Genomic DNA, 21520 nt, shown 5'->3' on the forward strand with positions numbered 1-21520 from the left:
GGCTGCAGTGAGCTGGGATTGTACCACTGCATTCCAGCCTGTGTAACAGAGTAAGACCCTGTCTCAAAGAAAAAAAAAAAAAAGTTTACTTTCAAAAAAGCTTCTTTCTGCTGTTGAGTACTTGTAACACACTGCTTCAGAAAAGTCTATTATTTCAAAGCAAAGATAGTTTCAACTGCCTGTTTTTTCAATATATATTTTAAATTTCAGTAGATAATCATTTTCATCACTATTATATATCATGACCTCATAAGAGATGACAGTATGCTTAGTTTTGGTTTTTAAAAGTCAGAATCAAAAAGCTGGTTACCTTCAGAACTCATTAGCGAAAAGTATATCGGCTATACATGTTTTCTGCCTTTGTCCCACAGAGCTTGCTAGTCTTTTCATGCACAAGTATAAACATACACCCACATTCCAGGAAAGCTGTCATCGACCGGAGAAGAAGTAACCGAAGAACCGTCTCTCTCGTATTGAAACTTACAGGTAAAAATGATTACTTACATGTAAAAAAAAAAAAATACACTGTCATTGTATTCTCTAAGGAGGGATAGCGTTAATAAGAGTGATGCCAGTCAGATAAATCAGATATTACGAGTGCATGCCTATGGGCTTGGACTTTTGTGTTCAAGGCTTGCCCACCTATATGGACACACCAGATCACTAGCATAAGTCAAGTCACTACCTTCCTTCACTTAACCATTTGGTTTCATTTCCCTTTGTTGGAAATCTTTTTGCCTACTTTACTTCTGGTACTTATTTTATATGTGGAGTTTGATTTAATATACAGAGTGGCAAAGTGAGTTTTCAGTTTAATTCAGGAAACTGCTATTTTCTTCAGAAATAATCTTAAAAATGTCAAATTAATAGATACATTTTGACATCTGACCTTTTAGAGAATTCAAATTTTGCAAGTAAAGACATGAAATTGTATAAAAGTAAAATTTAATGAGAACATTGCTATTGTTTACTTGAATAAAAAGTTGAAATGTAGTAGCCATTTTGTACAACAATACGTTTATCTCTAACATTAATTTGATTTCAATGTTTTTGCTGTAATGGCAACAAGGGCTAAAAATAATAATTTACCTAGGTATGTAGTGTCAAATGGAGTTAGAACTCCAATAACTTGCTTTATCAGAGAGCAGAGGCTAAAGTAAATAAATATTGTCACCCGCCACATAATGACTTTTCAGTCAACAATAGACTGCAAATAGAAGGGCAGTCCCATAAGATTATAAGGAAACTTAAACATCACCTACAAATGTCGTACCACATTGCATTACTCACACATTTGGGGTGATGCTGGTGTAAACAAACCTATTGCTTTACCAGCCATATAAAAGTATAGCACATATGATTATGTACAATACATAATACTTGATAATGATAATAAATGACTATGTTATTGGGCTACTTATTTGCTATAATAGAATTTTTATTGTATTTTAGAGTGTATTGCTTCTATTTAGAAAAAAGTTAACTGAAAACAGCATCAGGCAGGTCTTTCAGGAGGTATCCAGAAGGCATTATTATCTTAGGAGATGACAGCTCCATGGGTGTTATTGCCCCAAGAGACCTTCCAGTGGGACAAGGTATGGAGGTGGAAGACGGTGACATAGATGATCCTGACCCTGTGTAGGCCTAAGCTAATGTGTGTATTTGTGTCTTAATTTTTAACAAAAATTTTAAAAAGTTAAAAAAAAAAAACAGAAAAAAGCTTATAGAATAAGGATATAAAGGAAAAATGTTTTTGTACAGCTGTGTAGTGTGTTCATGTTTTAAGCTGTTATTAGAAGAGTGAAAAGTTAAAAAAATTCAAAAGTGTATAAAGTAAAAAAGTTACAGTAAGGTAAGGCTAGTTTTTTATAATATTAAAGAAATATAAATATTTTTATAAATTTAGTGTAGTCTAAGTGTGCAGTGTTTATATATAAAGTCTACGGTAATGTCCTAGGCCTTCACATTCACTCACCACTCACTCAGAGCAACTTCCAGTCCTGTAAGCTCCATTCATAGTAAGTGCCTTATACAAGTGTACCACTTTTTATCTTTCATGCTGTACTTTTACTGTACCTTTTATATGTTTAGATACATAAATACTTATCATAGTGTTACAGTTGCCTACAGTATTCAGTACAGGAACATGCCATACAGGTACATAGCTTAGGAGAAATAGGCTATACTGTATAGCCCAGGTGTGTAGCAGGCTATACCATCTAGCTTTGTGAAAGTGTACTCTATGATGTTCACATAATGAGTAAATTGCCTAGTGACAAATTTTTCAGAATGTATCCCTGTTGTTAAGGAGCATGTGACTATATGAGTTTTCCAAGAAATCTCTTGCTTGAACTCATGTCATTTCATTCCCTTTGTACTTAAGTCATTGCATTTATGTGTGTTGGGGTCTGTGTTTTGTTGATGTAGTCTGTAACAGCTGAAAGTTAATGAATCCATGTATCATTTTAGGGACCTTGAAGCTGAAGTTAATTTCAATAGGATGTTCAGAGATTTCTGCTTATATAGAAATTAACAAATTTTCATTTTGCGCTTTAGCCTACAAAACACTTTCTCCAGAATTAGTTGGCATATTTATCTATCTCTAATCTTATTTTCTGGATTAAGAATTTGTTCAAAAGGATTTGTGAATTTGTAGCACCATGTATAATGTGACCCTAGTGCATTGAATAACCATAGTGCATTGAATAACAATAAAATTTTCTAAGTAAATCAATCCATGGATGAACTCTTCTTACCACGTTGTCCTGATAAATGATAATAGACCTTCTCCAAAACTCAACTGCCTTTGTGAAGCTAGTGAGAGACTACCAGGCTAGGAGCAGGAGAGGAGCCTGAATTCTGTTAAGGTGTAGGCATAAATGATTGCCAACCATTATTCCAGAGGTCACAAAATATGCAACTTCTCCAATTACTCCTGTAGGTAACATCACTATTTTAGAAGCTATGACTGGCATTTTGAGATATCTTTTCAAGTTTTTTGCATGTCTGACAACCCATGGCTCCACCTGGACCCACTGACCAATGGTTCCAGCCTCTCCTGTTTCCTCACCCAAAGTGATTCAGCTTGCTGGAGGATCATTTGCTACACCCCTATGATTGTACTCCCCACCTAATCAGCAGCAAGCACCCATTGCCTAGCCACGCCTAAACTACCTTTGAAAAACGCCTAACCTAGGAAACTTCAAGGAGGTTGAGTGCTAACTCTGTCTCCCATTTCACATGGCTGGCCTTGCGTGAATTAAACTCTCTCTACTGTAATGCTGTGGTCTTTGTGCAGTGAGCAGGAAGAATCTGTCGGGCAGTTATGAAATGGTTAAAATGGCTTGTGAAACTTTTTTCACCAAACAGCAAAACCAAATGTGTTTCCAAGGTTGCAGATGCTCTACTTGGGTATAAAGTTTCAAGATTTTTCTTCCATCTGAAGCTATGCTCAACAAAATAACTTTTAATCATTTTGAAGATAAGAAAACAGCCTATATGGTTTCTAAAAGGAGCTCACAAAATAAGAACTTATCTATCATGATGTCAGTAGAAACAGGCCAAAGCTGTGAGTTGTTTGCTCTCAGATACATTCCGGGGCATGCTGAAGGAAAATGTTAACTCTGTCATTTACTCTATGACATGCTACAAAGCATCAACTATTTGGAAGAAAAAGAAGTACTATGTCTACTGTATTCTTCTCTTCCAAGTGACAAATCAACTCTAGCATTTATTTTCATGCCGAATGATTTCTCCCTAGTGGCCTATAGCTTCTCTTGTCTGTATTATGAGATGTTTCCAAGCAAAGGTCTTTGGATGGAGCAAATCAAAATTTGGGTTAATTTCCAGCCTTCTCAGCTCCTCCCATATTTTGTGACAAAGAGCTATGACCTCTCAAGTATTTTCACAAAGGACAGAAGTGCTTCAGCTGTATTTATTTTGTTTTTAATGGTATAATTTTTACTACTCAAGAAGTTATTTTACTATCTTATAATTTAAGCCTCAGGATTCTCTCTCTGTATTTAACAATACTGAGTGATTCAACAATAATTTTGAAAATTATGTATGAACCACAAGAGTTATTTTGGGTATATGTTCCACTGTTTAAGAAAAATTAAAGATTAAAAAGTAGAGATATAGAATTGTGGGAGTAAAGCCTTCCCCACAGTGCAGTACCCAAATAGAAATAATCCCTGTAATATTTTTTGGATATCAAATGGCTTGGCAGACTCAAATGTGACTAGTTTCTATATGTCTTCTGCATGAATGTTTAGAGCTACTAAATCTAGATATTTTGGTTCTCAGTATGTTTCTTGAGATTTGGGGAAGAAGCAAATTGATGAGATTAAAAACAGTAATATGGCTAAATTAGCCACAAGTTTGCTAGATAATTAACTATGGTCAATATGCCCAGCTAATTGTGTATGCATTATAGGCACAAGTCATATTTAAAATATTTGCTAAATATAATACACAAGTACTAAACAATCAGAATGGACAGTAATACTGGGGTTCCCTGCAGGGATACATATTAACTCTTTAATTGCTGCACTGTGGGGGAATTTGAGGGTGGTGCTTGAGTTAACAGCTGTTTACTAACAGATTTGAAAATAGTGAAAGCATTTCCATTTGGAAACCAATATAACCACACTGGTGCGTGTTGGATGAATTTTGCACTCTGATGAAAGTTAAGGAAAATGGTCTTTTTTTAACCATACAGCTTTGCCCTGGGAATTGGCACTATCTTTCTGGCCTTGTGTGTAGCTATACTCAGTCTCAGTGGTGTACATGGTCCTTTACCATCTGCATTTTCCCTTTTGGGCCTGTTTATTTCTTAAGTCTTACATTATCCTCACTGATTTTGGGGGTGCTCATAATCTATATGCATTTCTTCAGGGCACATTTATTAAGAAAGAAGTACTTTTATTTCTCTTTGTCCCATTTGTTGAGTATGTAACTCCGTAGAATTCCAGAATTGCTCTGTTTACTAAATAGCAGACAGCTGCTCCCTGAGAAAGAAAGCTCCACATTCTCTAAACACGTTCTGTGTGGTCGGGTGTGATAGTCATAAAGCTACTGAGCACTTGAAACATTGAGTTCTGAACTGAGATGTGTTGTAAGTGTAAAATACACATTGGATTTTGAAGTCTTAGTTAAAAAGTAACATATTAATATTTTTATATTAGTGGCATGTTACCCTGATATTATAGATAACTTGGGTTAAAATATTTTATTAGCATACAATTAATGTTCTCTGTTTCTTGTTACTATTTTTAATGTGGCTACTAGAAAAATAAATTTCATTTGCGGCCCACGTTGTATTTCTATTAGACAGCACTGCTCTAAATGATATATTTGCCCAGTTTTGGGGGATAGAAGGGGCTTGATTTTAGCAGAATCTGTGGAAAATTTCCCTCTGGAAATTTAGTCAAGCATTTTTCTCTGATGTTATGTTTTTTCACTGTAAGACTTTTCCACTCTAGTGTCGTAGAGAACTTGGAAATACCACCAGTTTCTTCAGCTATGTCTGCGTTTTCTACATCTCACTAAAGTACTTTCCAGTTCGCTCATTATAGGCCCATGAAAGAAATGATACATAAAGATACATAAAGTGAAATTTTTTCTTTTAAAAATATTTTAATGAAAATAATTAACTAATAGTAAATCCAGTGGATTAAAAATTAAGGCATTGGTGACATTTTAAATGAAATTGTTATAGATATATGCTATCTATTTTGGATTAGTTTTGCCTGTGGCCCAAAGACAAAAAAAAAGTCACTTTTGTTCTAAGGAAATTAAGTAGGAGTCCCTTCCTCCCATCCCTTTTGATTAGATTTCATAAATTTATGTTGTGAAAAAATCAGAGAACATTCCTTTAATCAAGAGATAAGATTATAGTTCTATATTTCTAAATATATAGGTAAAATTGATGTAGCTTTCTAGGTTGGTTCAAACATTTGTCGTCTTAGAAGGTTCATAAACATAGTTGAGAGAAATCATTATACAATCATAGAAATATATGAAATCACTGTTTTGCTGATCTAAAGTAAGAAGAAAGGTCTGACTTGGGGCAAAGTACATTAACCAAGCCTCTCAGTATTTTAGAGACTGTTTAAAAATTCTAATATAAATAAATAGGCGTGACTCTTGGACCTAGAAAGAGGAAGAAAAATCAATCAAAAATACCCTGGATATTAAAAGCGACTTTGGGCTCTAATGTGAAGCTGCTTGATTGAGTAGTGCAGTGTCAACCATATCTTTCTTCTAATGCTAAAAGTAATGCACATAGACAGAGTGACAATCACAGCACAGCCTCCCATCAGCAATAATTAATCTTTTAGTTAACAGAGACTAGAAAAGCCTCTCATCAGCCTCTTCTGAAGTCTGAGGGACCCTGTTTTTTGATGTTTGCATTCTGAGGAAAATTGTCCCCACCAGTTCTAACAAATTGAAACACCAGGCTAATTATGGCAGCTAATGAAGTGTGTGGAATGGTCACAGCTTGTCGTGAAACTGTTCCTTCAGCTTGGATTAGAGTTTCATCAATCACTTTTTTAAACTGATCCAGAATTGCTTCTGCCTGGTGCTTGGCATTTTTAATGCTGTTTCTGTAACTGGTTTTTCCCCTAAAGCTTAGGCTGTTTTTTGAAATATTACAGTCTCGGGACAGGATTTGCAAACTCTAGTTTATAAAGAATATTTATTATTAGTGATATCAGCTGATCAAGTGGTAGAAAGCTAATAAAAGCACCACCAAAATAAAATTTGATACACTGTTTCAGTCTTGCTAAAGGTAGCAAGAAAGCATATCCATATATATCTTTTTTTTCAAATGTATATATAATACGACAGAGGAGAACCACATAGTTGGTGGTTAGGTGACTAAAATTCCACTAAGAGTTTTTATGAAATTAATATACAGATGTTAGCTTATTTTGAGAGGGCAAAAGTGGTACCTCCCATTTATCAATCAACATCATTTTATGATGTCCACATTTTGCACTGAGCCAAACATTTTGAGGCATTAGGACCTAAAGTTTATCTATAGATTTCCAGTGAAGTTACTCTGCAATAAACCTGAAGTGCAACTCGGAAAATCGTGTTTAAAGCTTTAGTCTTATTGAAAAAAAGGAATCAGTCATTTTGCAGGCACGACTGCAATTTCTATACAATTATTGGTACATTTTGTTATTAATGTTATTAAGAGCTAATAACTATTGGACACCTACTATGTGCACAGTAATGTCTCAATTTGTGAGACAGCTAGATAAAACAGAGGTATTTAATTCCATTCGTATAGATAATGTCCTTGAAAATGATAAGCAAAAGACTTTTAAGTTGTCTTTGCTATTGCTGTTTCCTTTGGAGTCAGGCTGCATAAGCAACAGCTTCTACACATTTCTGTCCTTTCCTTTTTATTGATAAATTATCCCAGAGTTAAAATTATTCCTAGTAAACTGACACATATTGAGAAAGAGCTTTAGGTGCATTATCACTTTTAAGCCTCAGAACTAACTAACCTAGGATATTGATATTATCATTCCTCTGTGTAGATTAAAAGCTAAATAAAGAAAGTTCATCACTGCCATCTGGCCTATTAACCATTACACTATAGTATCTCAACTAGCTCTTTAAACTTACTTTCTCCTAGTGTAGGTCAGCTTCTAAGATTTTATAAATTCTTTGTAGATACTTGGAGGACACCTGGCTCATGCCTGTAATCCCAGCACTTTGGGAGGCTGAGGAGGGCAGATCGGTTGAGCCCAGGAGTTAGAGACCAGGCCTGAGCAACACGGCAAAACCCCATCTCTACAAAAAATACAAAAATTAGCTGAGTGTGGTGGGGTGCACCTGGAGTCCCAGCTATTTGGAAGGCTTAGGCAGGAGGATTGCTTGAGCCCAGAAGGTTAAGGCTTCAGTGAGCTGTGATTGCATCATTGCACTCCAGCCTGAGTGACACAGTGAGACCCTGTCTCAAAAAAATAAATTAATTAATTAATAATTAACAATAATTTAGCTCTGCTTTAGAAATTGAGGAAATATATGTGCATATATACGCATATAATGAAATATATAGACATGTACATGTCGTGCATATGTGAACATACATATATTCAGAAAATAAAAAATATGTTACTTTAAATTTGGTAAATTAAAAAATTTCCTTTGGTTTTCATAATTCTTACAATAGAATACTTATACATATATGTTTAAGTAGTAAAATTGTTCACTTAACCATGATATTTACCATGAAGCATCTACAAAACCGTATGCAGAAATGAAGTAAGGTATGATATAAAGTTTCTGAAATTTCTAGTTACTTACATATATTTTTTAGTCAAACACTAAATCATTTTCCGGGATAAAGGAATTTTGGGACATCAGTAGGGACTGAAACAATAGGGATGAAAACATTTATGGTAATAAACACACCTCTGAGAAGAGTTTTATCAATATTTGATAAATTTTAGTATTTATTTTCTTGCTAAAAATTATATCACACTTTGAATTACGAAACATTTTTAATTTGTAGGAAAGTATGGCAAAATATATTGGTTGAAACTAGATGGTGGGTGCATGACATATATATTATTCAGAATACAGTTTTGGGGCACGATGTTCTACATTCACCCGTTTCCTGAGGTTTGCTAATATTGTTCATTTCTTCTAGAGCCTTACTGAGTTTTGATATCATGTTGGTATTATTGATACCAATATTACTGATTCTTCTTCCTGAAACACTAAAATGAATCATTTTGTCCAAGCACGGTGGCTCATGCCTGTAACCTCAGCACTTTGAGAGGATTGAGGTGGGAGGAGCCTTTGAGTCCAGGAGTTCAAGACCATGTTATGAATAATACATATGTCATGCACTCACCACCTAGTTTCAACCAATATATTTTGCCATACTTTCCTACATATTAAATTAAATCTGATATACATAATTTGTCATATGCATATTATGTATATGATAAATATATATATCCATATAATATGTATATTATAAACTCACAAAATTTTATTTCTTACATTTTCAATTATTTCTAATCTATTTTTCAATTAAGTATAATGTTTTATCATACTTTATCATGTTAAAGATGGTTCCTGTGTTTTTGTTTTGCTAGGAGATTATTATTTTTAAAATCATAAGTAGGTATTAAACTTTATCAAATGCTTCTGCATCTATGAGATGATCATGTGATTACTTTTTTATTCTATTATAGTGAATTACGCTGTTTTTTTTAAATTATTCAAACTTCTCTTCCTAGAATGAGCTCTATTTAATCATGAGATGCTTTTATTTTTACATATTCCTGCATTCAATTTGCTAATACTTTATTATTTTTTATGTCTATGTTTGTAAGATAGATTGGTCTCTAGTTTTCCTTTCTTAGACAGTCCTTGTCAAGTTTTAGTTTCAAGATTATGCTGAACTCATAAAACAATTTGGGTAGTATTCCCTCTTTTTCAATTTTTGGAAGAGTTTGTATGACATTGTTCTTTCTTCCTTAAACATTTGGAAGAACTCACTAGTGAGCCTATTGAGTTGTGGGGTATTCTTTTTATTTATTAATTCAGTTATTTTAATACATAAAGGACAATTCAGATTTCTATTTCTTATTTTGTTTGTTGTGTTTTTTTATTTGACCTATTCAACTAAATTTTCAAATTTATTGGCAAAAAATTGTTCATGATCCATTTTATTATATATTAATATTTAATTCTATAGCATATGCAGTGATGTCACCTTTTTTGTTCACGGATATTGATGAATGTTTCTAATCAATTTTTGTTAAGGATTTTTAAATTTCATCAATCTAGAAAACTGAATTTTCGCTTTGTTGATTTTTTCATGGAATGATCATTTCCTATTTTATTCACAACTGCTCTTTGTTTCTTCCTTCAATTTTGGGGGTTTAATTTGCTGATTTTTCTGTTACTTCTTAAAATGGACACTTAAATGATTCATTTTCACCGTTTATTTTTAATCTATGTATATAAGGCTATAAATTTCCCTCAGAACATGTACTTAGTGACATCCCACAAGTTTTCATCATACATTTCAAAATGCTTTCTATTTTTTTCTATATTGACTCATATCTTGTTTAGAAGTATATTACTGAATTATATAACATTTGGAGATTTCCCAGTTATATTTTTATTAATGTACTAATTTATGTCCTCCATGTTCAAACAACAGAGACAACAGAGTCTGTGATTTTAATCTACTGAAATGTGTTGAGAAATGCTTTATGTCCCAGGATCTGGTCAATTCTGTTAAATGTTTCAAGTACATTAAAAAGAATACAGTTCTTGGGCACAACATTCTACATTCATCCATTTCCGGAGGTTTGCTAATATTGTTCATATCTTCTGCAGCCTTACTGAGTTTTGATATCATGTTGGTATTATTGATACCAGTATTACTTATTCTTCTTCCTGAAACACTAAAATGAATCATTTTGTCCAAGCACGTGGCTCATGCCTGTAATCTCAGCACTTTGGGAGGCTGGGGTGGGAGGATCCTTTGAGTCCAGGAGTTCAAGGCCAGCCTGGACAAGACAGCAAGAACCCCCATCTCTATAAAAAAAAATGAAATTTTTTTGATACATGAAATATATCGTGAAGCTTTATTTAAAGAAGGACATAGACTGTATGTGTTTTGATGCCTTGAATGTCATTGTCCCTCAGTATCAGTTTTTCCCTTTCTCTGAACCAGGGGTCAGCAAACTTTTTTTTTAATGGCCAGAGAGTAATTATTTTAAGTTTTGATGGCTGCAGGTTTATGTCACCACTACTCAACTCTGCCATTGTAGCACAAAAGCAGCCATAGATGATACATAAATAAGTGGGCATGACTACGTTCCAATAAAACTTTATATACAAGTTAGGCAGTGGGCTGGCTTGGGCCTGCAAGCTGTAGTTTTCTAATCCCTTTTCTATAGAATAGAACCTTTGATATATAGTGTGTACATGCATGCTGAAATTAAAACTACATTTATCAGCCACCTTTTTACACTGTGGATAGCCCTGTGACTAAGTGCTGGAAAATGGAATATAGGTAAAAAGTGTGGATCCGGCTTCTAAGAAGTATTTACCAGGATTTTTCCCTATGTTAATAAGTCTGATGGTGTGGAGGCCAGCTAGCTAAAAGCAGAACTCTCACCAAAAGAACTATTCAAACTAGTACATTAGTCTGACGCAGTTCCGTAGATACTGGTAGAAGACAGACACTTCCTAGGTCAGAGATTGTATCCCTCACAGCAAAAGCAATAGCCTCAAATCCTACATAGTGATGCAGAGAGTCAGGAAGGCCTGCATATGCAAGTATATCATAGGCAAACAACCCCTAGTATAGGAAACTTATCACTTTTATAGGAAGCAGTAAGCAAGGCTTCTCTGCCCAGAGGGAGACCAGGCACATCACAGGACTAAGTGGTATGTACTGGGGAGATGTTACAGGATTGCCAGTTGCATAAAGAATTCTGAGGAGTGGCCCAGGTAAAAGAATGATGAGGACTTTATGATTTTGGCGCATTCACCAAGGCTCCTGGGACTCGAGTCCCAAGACGGACTTCCTCCGCCTAGTGTGTTTTAAAAAAATGAGTGTCCTTCTTTCCTCCTTGTGGCTGTCTGGAATGGGGGATTTGAGAGCTATGGATGGACTGACATCTCCAATCCTTGAATCAGTGTAGGCCACAAAAGATAAAGCAATAACATAGAAGAAACTTGGGGACCTTACACTATAAAGTATCACATTAACTCTGGAATTTTGAGTAAACTTCTTTCTTGTTAAGTCACTGTTAATCTGGGCTTTCTAAGCTAATCCCCATTAATACAAAATCTAGGAATGCCTTTCTGTTGCTTTCATATGTGAGTGACAACTAGAGTATGTCTAGAATACCAGGTTCACAACCTTTTTCTCTTAATAGTTATTAAGTCATGATTATCAATTAGTATTACAAATTAAATATCTGAGATAATGGCCGGGCGCGGTGGCTCAAGCCTGTAATCCCAGCACTTTGGGAGGCCGAGGTGGGCGGATCACAAGGTCAGGAGATCGAGACCATCCTGGCTAACACGGTGAAACCCCGTCTCTACTAAAAATACAAAAAAATTAGCTGGGCGCGTTGGCGGGCGACTGTAGTCCCAGCTACTTGGGAGGCTGAAGCAGGAGAATGGCGTGAACCCGGGAGGCGGAGCTTGCAGCGAGCCGAGATCGCGCCACTGCACTCCAGCCTGGGGAACAGAGAAAGACTCCGTCTCAAAAAAAAAAAAAAATCTGAGATAAGACTAATTCTTTGATTTGTGTGGGTGGGGGAGGCTGTGCTTTTTGAATTTTTTTTATTCTAAAGTATGGCGTTCATCACTAATTCAACTTGAAATAGCCAATTATTAACTCCATAATGAATTTTAATTCTTCTATTGTAATCTTAGCTTATTTTCTCTTTTTGCCTAACATCTCTGACCTTATTGTTTCTGTGTGTATCTGGTCCTCTTATTTTAGCCTCTTTTATTCTTTAGTCTTTGACTCTGTTTTCATAAGTTGGTTGAAGCTGGCAAATATTTTCTAACACTTAACTTTTCTTTAGGTTCCTGCAGAGGATGACTTTCAGTGCCTGCTTTTCATCCATGTCTTTTAACATGTGGACCTATTTTTCTTCCATAGGCCTATGTAATTTTTTCCCTCTCATCCCTCTCCTATTTGAAGAGCACTAGATGCATTCACTATTTGCCAACATAGAAGGCCTGTGGTTTTAGCCCTTCTGTCTCTTTGGATCGAAGCCTCTTTCTAGGCTCCAGGTGGAAGGCAGCCCAACTCACTTGCCCCATTTCCTAGTTCTCCAACACGAAAAATTGATGGAAGAGATGGGAAATTATAGTTCTAACTGGTACTGCCTTTACAGCTCTCTGCATGGCACAGAGACCCTGCATGTAGTGAGTCTCTGTGAGAGTGGGTTGCTTGACCTGTGTAAAACTCAGACTACTGCTTGGTTTCTGCAGCTCAGCAATTTTATGTTTTTCATTCATTATCCTGAACTTTCTTGAAGAGATTAAAATTTCTCTTAAAAAAATGTGCCCTAAAAGAAATTCAATTTTAATGCTTGTGATGGGGTCAAAAGAAAGTAAGGAGAAGTTCCAGAGCAGTTTACTTAAACTAAGAATTATCTTCCATTGTAAAGCATCAAAAGACTTGCTGGTATAATTAATTGTGTGAGTATCAGATCCTCTGGTGGAGATAATTATTTGATCACTTTTTCAGTTCTACCCATAAACACATAGACGTTAGTAGTAGTTGTTTACAATTTCCCCCCACTCTCCTCTGCCAGTTCTTCCATGTGCTTATTAAAGATGGAAAAGAGTGTTTTAGGAGTCTAAACATTAATATAAGATTTCTTGGAAGAGGAAATTCTTCTGCTAGCCCAATTAACTAGCCTCTATGATAGAAAAGAACTTAATGGAACATTGTGAGGTAATATATACTAAATCACATTAACAGACTAACAGTTTTTAAAATTTGGATAGGCCCTACCCATATAGTTGGAGAGCAGACAAAACTAATTGAAATGCTTTACCATTAATATCCAAGCTCTTGGAAACTAATGGGATTCTAGATATATCATTAATGGCAGTTAACACCTATATCGTAATCTATTTTAGGTAAAAATATGTCAACATAAGGGATATATAAAGCATTATGCATTAATATCCTAACCTACATTGCTGAAGAATGTTTTCATAAAAGAAATCTACAACTCATAATTATTTCAGTCTAGCATATTAATATGTTCGTGATAAAGTTTCAATGTGATTTCAATATGAAACAATTCTTACGTGTCTTTTCCTTTCTTAAGTGAATATATATTTGTCAACATTTTACTTAGTAAAATTAGATAAAGTCAAGAACATTCTACCTCTTATTTGTTAATAAAGATGATATGAATTACCTATGGGGGATTTTCATTCCTTTCAAGCACTTTTAGCCTATCAAGCTTAATTGAAAGACTTTTCCTACTAGTAATTCATGTTTATCTTCAAGCTGCTAATGGATAGAAGAACATGTTAATGCTCTAGTACACTATTTTTGCCTGTCCACATCAGAACTTCATGTTATATATACTTGCTACTTTTGTACCTGATTTATTTATTCTTTTATTGAATTACTTTTATGTTTTTATAAAAACGGCTTTATTAAATAAGATAATAGTTTAAGCAACATTATAAGAGTGGTTAATTTACTTAACAGGTCAAAGTTTCTGAAGTGTAGCAACTTACATTTAATTCATTTACTAAGAATATAACATTAATTATTTAGTTTTACAAGTGCAATTTAAAAAGTGATATCAACTAATCAGCAGTTATTATACATTGGTCAGCAAAAATATACTTGCTCTTTATTTTATTTCTGATAAATTCTTATTTGCAGAACAAAAGTAGTGTAAGTCAAGACAATACATACACAGTTGAATTTCACTTTATTCAAGAAATTATTTGTCTCCTAAATTGTGTGACTATGTATATCATAGAGTTTTAAGGAGGCAACAATCATTTAAATTGCTCTATCCTCTCAATCTTTATTTTTTATATTGTTCAAAAAATAATGAAATAATGTATTAAATATTAAGACTAAATTTTTGTATGTATTAAATCATATTCTTGCAGTTGACTTTCATTTATAAAGTCTAAATAAATTAGTTATATTTATGTGTGCTTTGAATGGTAATAACACATAGACATTCCTTAGGATTTTGAAAACCAAAGTTTATCTACACATGTCTTTTATTTCAGATTCAGTAAAGTTCAAGGGCATCCAAGTATGAAATAGCTTGTGAGGAAATTCACATTGCTTTCTTAATTTGATTTAGTTGGGGGAAAGGACACTGGTTCAGAAAATAGAGCTTTTAGAATAATTTTGGTTGAGATATAGACATTAAATATTGTGCATAGATTAGTAAATGTGTACATAATTTTCCCAAAGCTTGTAGAGGGGGTTAATATTAAAGTATACTAATTTCCATTGACTATCTTATCTGCATTCTAATATGTTTTAATATCTAGACTTGCTTATGGGAAATGTAAAAATGTTCAGATGTAGTTAAAAATTAATAACACAAGAGAAACCACATATTTAGGTATTTAAGATAAATGTAACTACATATTTTGTATACATGACTTTAAAAATAGGACATCAGGCCAGGTGCCAGTAATTCCAGCCCACTGGGAGGCAGAGGCGAGCAGATCTCTTGAACCCAGGAGTTCAGTGAGACCCCATCCCTACAAAAAATAAAAAAATTAGTTGGGCACGGTGGCACACACCTATAATCCTAGCTATGTGGGAGGCTGAGGTGGGAGAATTGTTTGAGCATGGGAAGTTGAGGCTGCAGTAAGCCTTGATCGATCCTACTACTGCTCTCCAGCCTGTGCAACAGAGTGAGACCCTGTCTCAAAAAAAAAAAAAAAGGACATACATTTCCAAGAGGAATACAGTTGATAAATAAGTGTCCAAGTAGAAAGGAAACATAATTCTAAGAACAGTAAATATTTGATGCACTTATTTTTTACTTTATTGATATAAAAGTTAAAACATGCATAAAGAAAAATATGTTCAAAGATTTGTAATGAAAAGTGGCAGACTGCTAACTCACTCTTTCCCTACATGTCCAGTCCTCCTTTTCAGAGGCCACCACTTTCAGCTCTTTCACCTTCCAAAAAATAGGCTATCTCTTGATTTATCAATTTCTATGTTAGCCATTGACCTTCAACTATGGTAGATGAGGATTTAGCTCTCTTGCACTATCATCTCCATGTTTTCTTAGAATATATGTCTTGAGTAAGCAAATATTCAGCTTTTACTTTTTTTTACTATGTAAAGATTGTTTCTTATTAAACCAATAAATATTCCACGATGATGTTTCTTCTGTATAACTTTTTATATTCCCTGGAGTTATTACTTACCTTTTTCTCCATTTGCATAATTTTCTTCACATCTCTTGTCGAAGTTTCTCCACACCCTGTAAAATCTTTCAATATGATCTTTCTGTCTGAGAATTTCATGCTACATGTAATTGATAAATTATTTTGATGTGTAATTGTATGTTAAAAGTTATTTCTATTCTGTTTCAAGCCATTGTTATCTGTCATTCTGCTTTGTGAAAAATTTTCTTTGCATTTTTTCTTTCCTAATTCTTTTTTCTTTGTTTTCTCAGATCTTTTTTACTGGAGCTCCTCTAGTCAGAAATCAAATTCTCTAATGGCTCTTCAACTTCTTTTTGAATTTTATTTTCCCTATTTCTATTTCATTGTCCTTTTGTTTTACTTTCTAGGAGAGTTCTTTGGTATTAAATTCCAGTTTTTCTATCAACTTGTGTCTTCTGCTCTCATATTTTTACTTCACTAAAGGTTTTTTCTTTTTGAAATAGCAGCTTGTACTTGTTTAATGGATGCAATATCCTTTCTAATGCCTCTTAGAAAGTTTACTTTAGATTTTAGTGATGCTTGATTCTGCTTTTAGCATCATCTCAACTTCATCTAAATTGGTTTTTTGTTTACTTCTCTCTCTCTCCATCTTTTATGTTAGATGCTTTCCTCAGACATCTGTTGATCTTTTGCTGTTTTATTCATATTTTAAAATAAGGCACAGAAATGTTAGTTGAATTCATTGTCCTGCCTGAGCCAGATTGACTGGTGGTTTTTTCTGTAGAAGTGGCTTCTGCGGATGGGCCACTACCTATGGCCATTAAGTGTTTCCAACAAGCCGGGCGCGGTGGCTCACGCTTGTAATCCCAGCACTTTGGGAGGCCGAGGCGGGTGGTTCACGAGGTCAGGAGATCGAGACCACGGTGAAACCCCGTCTCTACTAAAAATACAAAAAATTAGCCGGGCGTGGTGGCGGGCGCCTGTAGTCCCAGCTACTCGGAGAGGCTGAGGCAGGAGAATGGCGTGAACCCGGGAGGCGGAGCTTGCAGTGAGCCGAGATTGCGCCACTGCACTCCAGCCTGGGTGACAGAACGAGACTCCGTCTCAAAAAAAAAAAAAAAGTGTTTCCAACAAAATTTCTCTAATCTCTTGCCAGGTGTGAAAGTATTCTGGGAAGTGGTAATTGAGGTGGTGAGTAGGATGCTGTTCTCACCATTCAGTATGAAGCCTTTCACTTAATTTTCAGTATAGTGTCATACCTTGTGCCTGGTGCCTGCTGCTCGCCCATCCACCCAAATCTCCCAGATCATAAACCTCCTGAACCTGAGGGGAGGAGGGGAGGAAGATTTTCGTGGAGTGTTAGAACCTGGAGGGAGCTTGGAGAGTGTATTTTATGTAGGCTTTTAACCAAGCCCTGTGCATCATCTATGCATTCTGAGATATCTGAAGATTCCAATGCCTGAGGGTTTCTGGGTTTAAGTAGGAAAAATAGGATGGGATGTCATTGGTGTCCCCCTCTGAAAAGGTCACTGTTCTTCATTCCTTGTAAGTCTAGTACCACTCCCTGTCTGTTTCCCAATATAAGTTATAATTTGGGGTCGCTGCTGTCTGCTGGTTTCACTGAATATGTAGCTTACTGGATGTTTACAATAGTCCACATTTTTTTGAATGCGGGGAGGTGGGATGCATTTCTGAGAGGATGAGACGGCAAGAAATTCACCACCATCCTAAAACTAGAAGTCTTCTAATGAATAATTTCATAGTACAGTTGTATACAACTTTTATAGAAGGACTTTTGAAATAATGTTTTTCCAAATGTATAACATCCAGAATTTTTTTAATGCTACCATGCAACAAAACCTTTATTAACATTTTGAACAGGTTCAACTATTACTGAAACTTGTAATTTCTAAACTTAAGTGGGGGCAGATGGCTATATTGCAGCGTAATGCCATCACTGGGCACTGCAAATGCAAGACTGAAGAATTAACAGCCACGTCTCAGACGCTGAACCAGGTGCAGGGTCGACTCTTTCTGGATGTTGTAGTCAGAAAGAGTGCAGCCATCTTCTAGCTGCATGCGTGCAAAGATGAGCCTCTGCTGGTCGGGGAGGATGCCTTCCTTATCCTGGATATTGGCCTTCACATTTTCGATGGTGTCATTGGGCTCCACCTCAAGGGTGATGGTCTTGCCAGTCAGGGTCTTCACGAAGATCTGCATTTTGACCTGTTAACAGATACGAGGATGCTGCGAATCGCCAATCACGTCCAGCCACAGGAACACCTCCACCCGCTCACCGGACAAAGCCATCCACCCCTCCAGAATATTTTATTCATACATATAGTTTTCATTTGTATGTATATTTGAATGTGGTAGATGTAGGATATAAACACAAAAGCCTGAATTCTTCCCCCAGGAACCTTACCATCTAGTGGATGAGATGAAACTTGCAGGGGGAATTACTGTGATGCAAAACAAAAAAAATATAAAAGGACTGTGAGAAAGGTATGATTATGCACCATAGGCATTCAGGGTAGGGAAATTTAATTTACATCTGAAGAGAGAAGGATTTCCTCGAGGAAGTAGCATTTTTACTTGAGACTTAATGTTTGGGTAGGATTTGCACCTACTAAGAACTTAATAACTATTTGCTGAATATAATTAATGTTGTTCAGCTTTGGTGGTTTGACATTATTCTTTTTACTGCTGTTAATGGTGAATATTCTTCAGTGTGGTGTGTCAGCAGCAATCAGTTTCACTTATTCTTGTCTCAGTTTTCCTGAGAGGAATTAACAAAAACACTTCTATAGAGAAAATGCACCATTCAATGACAGTTATTGATATATCCTATAATTACAAAAAAAATCTTTCCTGTGAGAATTCCATTATATTAATGATGCATGTATGCTATTAAGAATTATAAATATTGAGTAAGAAAGCTCCAGGTTCACATGTTCCCAGATGTTATTTTGGGGCTACTAGATTAGCAATTTTTCAAAAACATAAGCAGTAATTAGAAATCTTTCATAATTTCTTTTAGAAACAGCACTTGATTTTAATTCTTTCATTTAAAAAATCTTGTAAGAAAAAACTGTGACAGAACTATTGACATTTTTATAGCTTGACAAAAATTAAGCATAATTAAAATGAAATATTTGTTGCATAAATTAAACTGCAATTAATATGTTTTCTGTGACTGCTTGAAGGATAAGATTAAAATGGTGTTGTTAGCAGACTCCCTGCTGTGAGACTAATTTCTTGATTTTTATACCACACATTATCAAACACATTCTCACAGTAAAAGAGTAAACCAACAAGTAGAAAACACTGTTTGATGAAAATGATATACAGAAGGAGATAAACTGCCTTTTATGAAGACAAGGCAATATTGCTTTTTATTTTGAGATTTGATGACTAGTTGATTCGAAGGCTATGATTTACACATTTAAAGACTTTAAGATAAGTCTAAAGTTGCCCTTCATTTGTTAGCTATGCCTCTTAAATTAGCCAGCTTATTGTTTCAGGAGTATTTGCCTTTTCAGGAGGTAATTAAAAAACGAACAAGATATGTTATGCAACGGCCTCCCCTCCAGCTAACCAAGAAATAATAATAAATCCCATCAAAACACTTAAACGTGAACAATTTCAAGAAAAATGAATGAAACATGTACCCTGTTAGTTCTCCTTTTGGAGAAGGATCACTTTTCCTCACCAGAGCCCACAGTTACGAAAAGAATACCTGACATTGACAAAAGTTAGTTATTGCCATCTTTAAAAAAATTGCCAGCTGCCACTTGCCCAGACAATGCATCAAGTGTTATTTCTATGTAAATTTTTTCTAATTACTTTTTAACCTTAGATACTTTTTGTGGTATCAATGGAAGACATAGGTAATCATTATTAATAGTTCTCTTTATTTCTGCAATGTCTCTCTTGGGCATTGCTGCCTAAAGAATATAAATACATCAATGGGAATTAGAAATTATGGGCTAGGTATCATTCACTGGCTGGACTATTATATACTTCTTCCTTGGGGGCTGTGATGAAATCAATGCATGTTGTGTGATGACAACATCAGGATTTGACAGTGCCTCTTGAAAGAAGTGAAATTAACAGAACTCTTTCCATATGCAAAGCTATGGTGCCCTTCTCTTGCCACCTACAGAGAAAAGGCATGCTGTTTCATTGCTTGATGCTGTGGCCCTACATTCTGCATTGCAAATCCTGAATGCATTAACAGGTTTCAGATGTTGGAAAACTTTCCCCCCCAAAAAATCGTAGAGCAAATAAATCAATGCTTTTGGCATAGTTTATAAGGTTTTGGTAACTTGAAGTGATCCTAGTGTTACAGTGACAAATTGGTGGCTGTAACTATGAGCTGAGGTTGCATGATTACACTCTCACCTCCTTCGGGTTTGTCCTCAAATGATACCTCAGAGTAGCCTTTCCTGACCACCTGATTTGAAATTCAAAGCCCTTTCCCAATTCGCTCAGTCCTTCTCCACTACCCTGTCTTATGTTCATAGCACTTATTATCATATAACTTACTTGTTTCTTGTCTGTCTCTCCCACTGGAGATTTAAGTTCCATGAAGACAGGAATTTTTGCATGACTGGTTCATTGCTGTATTATCACTGCCTAGAACACAGCTTGGCTTAAGTAGGCACTTGATTAATATTTTTTAAAAGAATGAGTGAATGAATAAATGAATGTTTATAAACCAATACTTCAAAAAGAGCAGAAAGAAATTAGTTTAACAAACATGATTATTCCTGATGGTAATATGAACATCTAGGTTTAGTAGAGGATCATGAGAGTACTGTTTATAATGCTTTGCTTATTCACTACCTTATTTTTTATGTCAGTGAAATTACACTTAAATGAAAATTATTTCTTATTAAACTAAACATCAGGTTATAATCTATATATGGTTAGTGTTAGTGTTCATAAAGAATTATTTACAATTCACCCCTTAAATAATAGTAGACAATATTTTCAACTCATTAGTTCATTTTATGTATTCATGTTCTCATTCATTTAGTGGCTTGTTCAATGTTATTCATATCCCAGGAGTCATTGTATCTGTGATATTCTGGTAGAATATACAAGTTTATGCCATAGTGAGTGTGTCATGAAAGAGCTTGACTGTCTTATAGCAATCAATTCTTGTTATTTGCAGTGGTTATGTTCTATAAAGTCGCCTCAGACACTGAACTGGTGAATAATGAACCATTGTTCCTACAGGGAAAATAGGATTACGTTTCTGCTAGACTTTGGTCAACATTTTTGCCAACCAATCAGTGCATAATAGTGTTTTATATGTGCTTCCATTTAAAAACACCCTAACTGACATATATTTTGACTCATTAGCATTGAACTTGTGGCCAATAGCACTATAACTCATGCTTGAATGAAGCTTATCTAGCATGTATGTTCTCCACATTACACTTAAGGAACACTAGGCAGAATTTCAGCGGCACACTTAGGGTTGTTAAAAGAAAAACTTCAGCCAAACTAAATTTAAAGGAGTTTAATTGAGCAATGAAGGATTCGTGAATCAGGCAGCCCCCAGAATCATAGCAGATTCAGAGATACTCTGGGG

General features: G+C 35.1%; 2 protein-coding genes across 7 annotated transcripts in view; one reads left to right on the plus strand and one right to left on the minus strand.

The window, feature by feature from the left end:
* Positions 1-21520, plus strand: part of SPATA17 (spermatogenesis associated 17) — a 236994-nt gene that overhangs the window by 201011 nt on the left and 14463 nt on the right. The window lies entirely within an intron of this gene.
* Positions 17890-18201, minus strand: LOC129458609 (ubiquitin-like). Its single transcript, XM_055234606.2, has one exon. It carries the CDS (start codon positions 18136-18138, stop codon positions 17905-17907), a length of 234 nt encoding a protein of 77 aa, XP_055090581.1. The 5' UTR covers positions 18139-18201; the 3' UTR covers positions 17890-17904.

This window comes from Symphalangus syndactylus, chromosome 19 (genome assembly GCF_028878055.3).
Source record: "Symphalangus syndactylus isolate Jambi chromosome 19, NHGRI_mSymSyn1-v2.1_pri, whole genome shotgun sequence".
NCBI classification, from domain to species: domain Eukaryota; kingdom Metazoa; phylum Chordata; class Mammalia; order Primates; family Hylobatidae; genus Symphalangus; species Symphalangus syndactylus.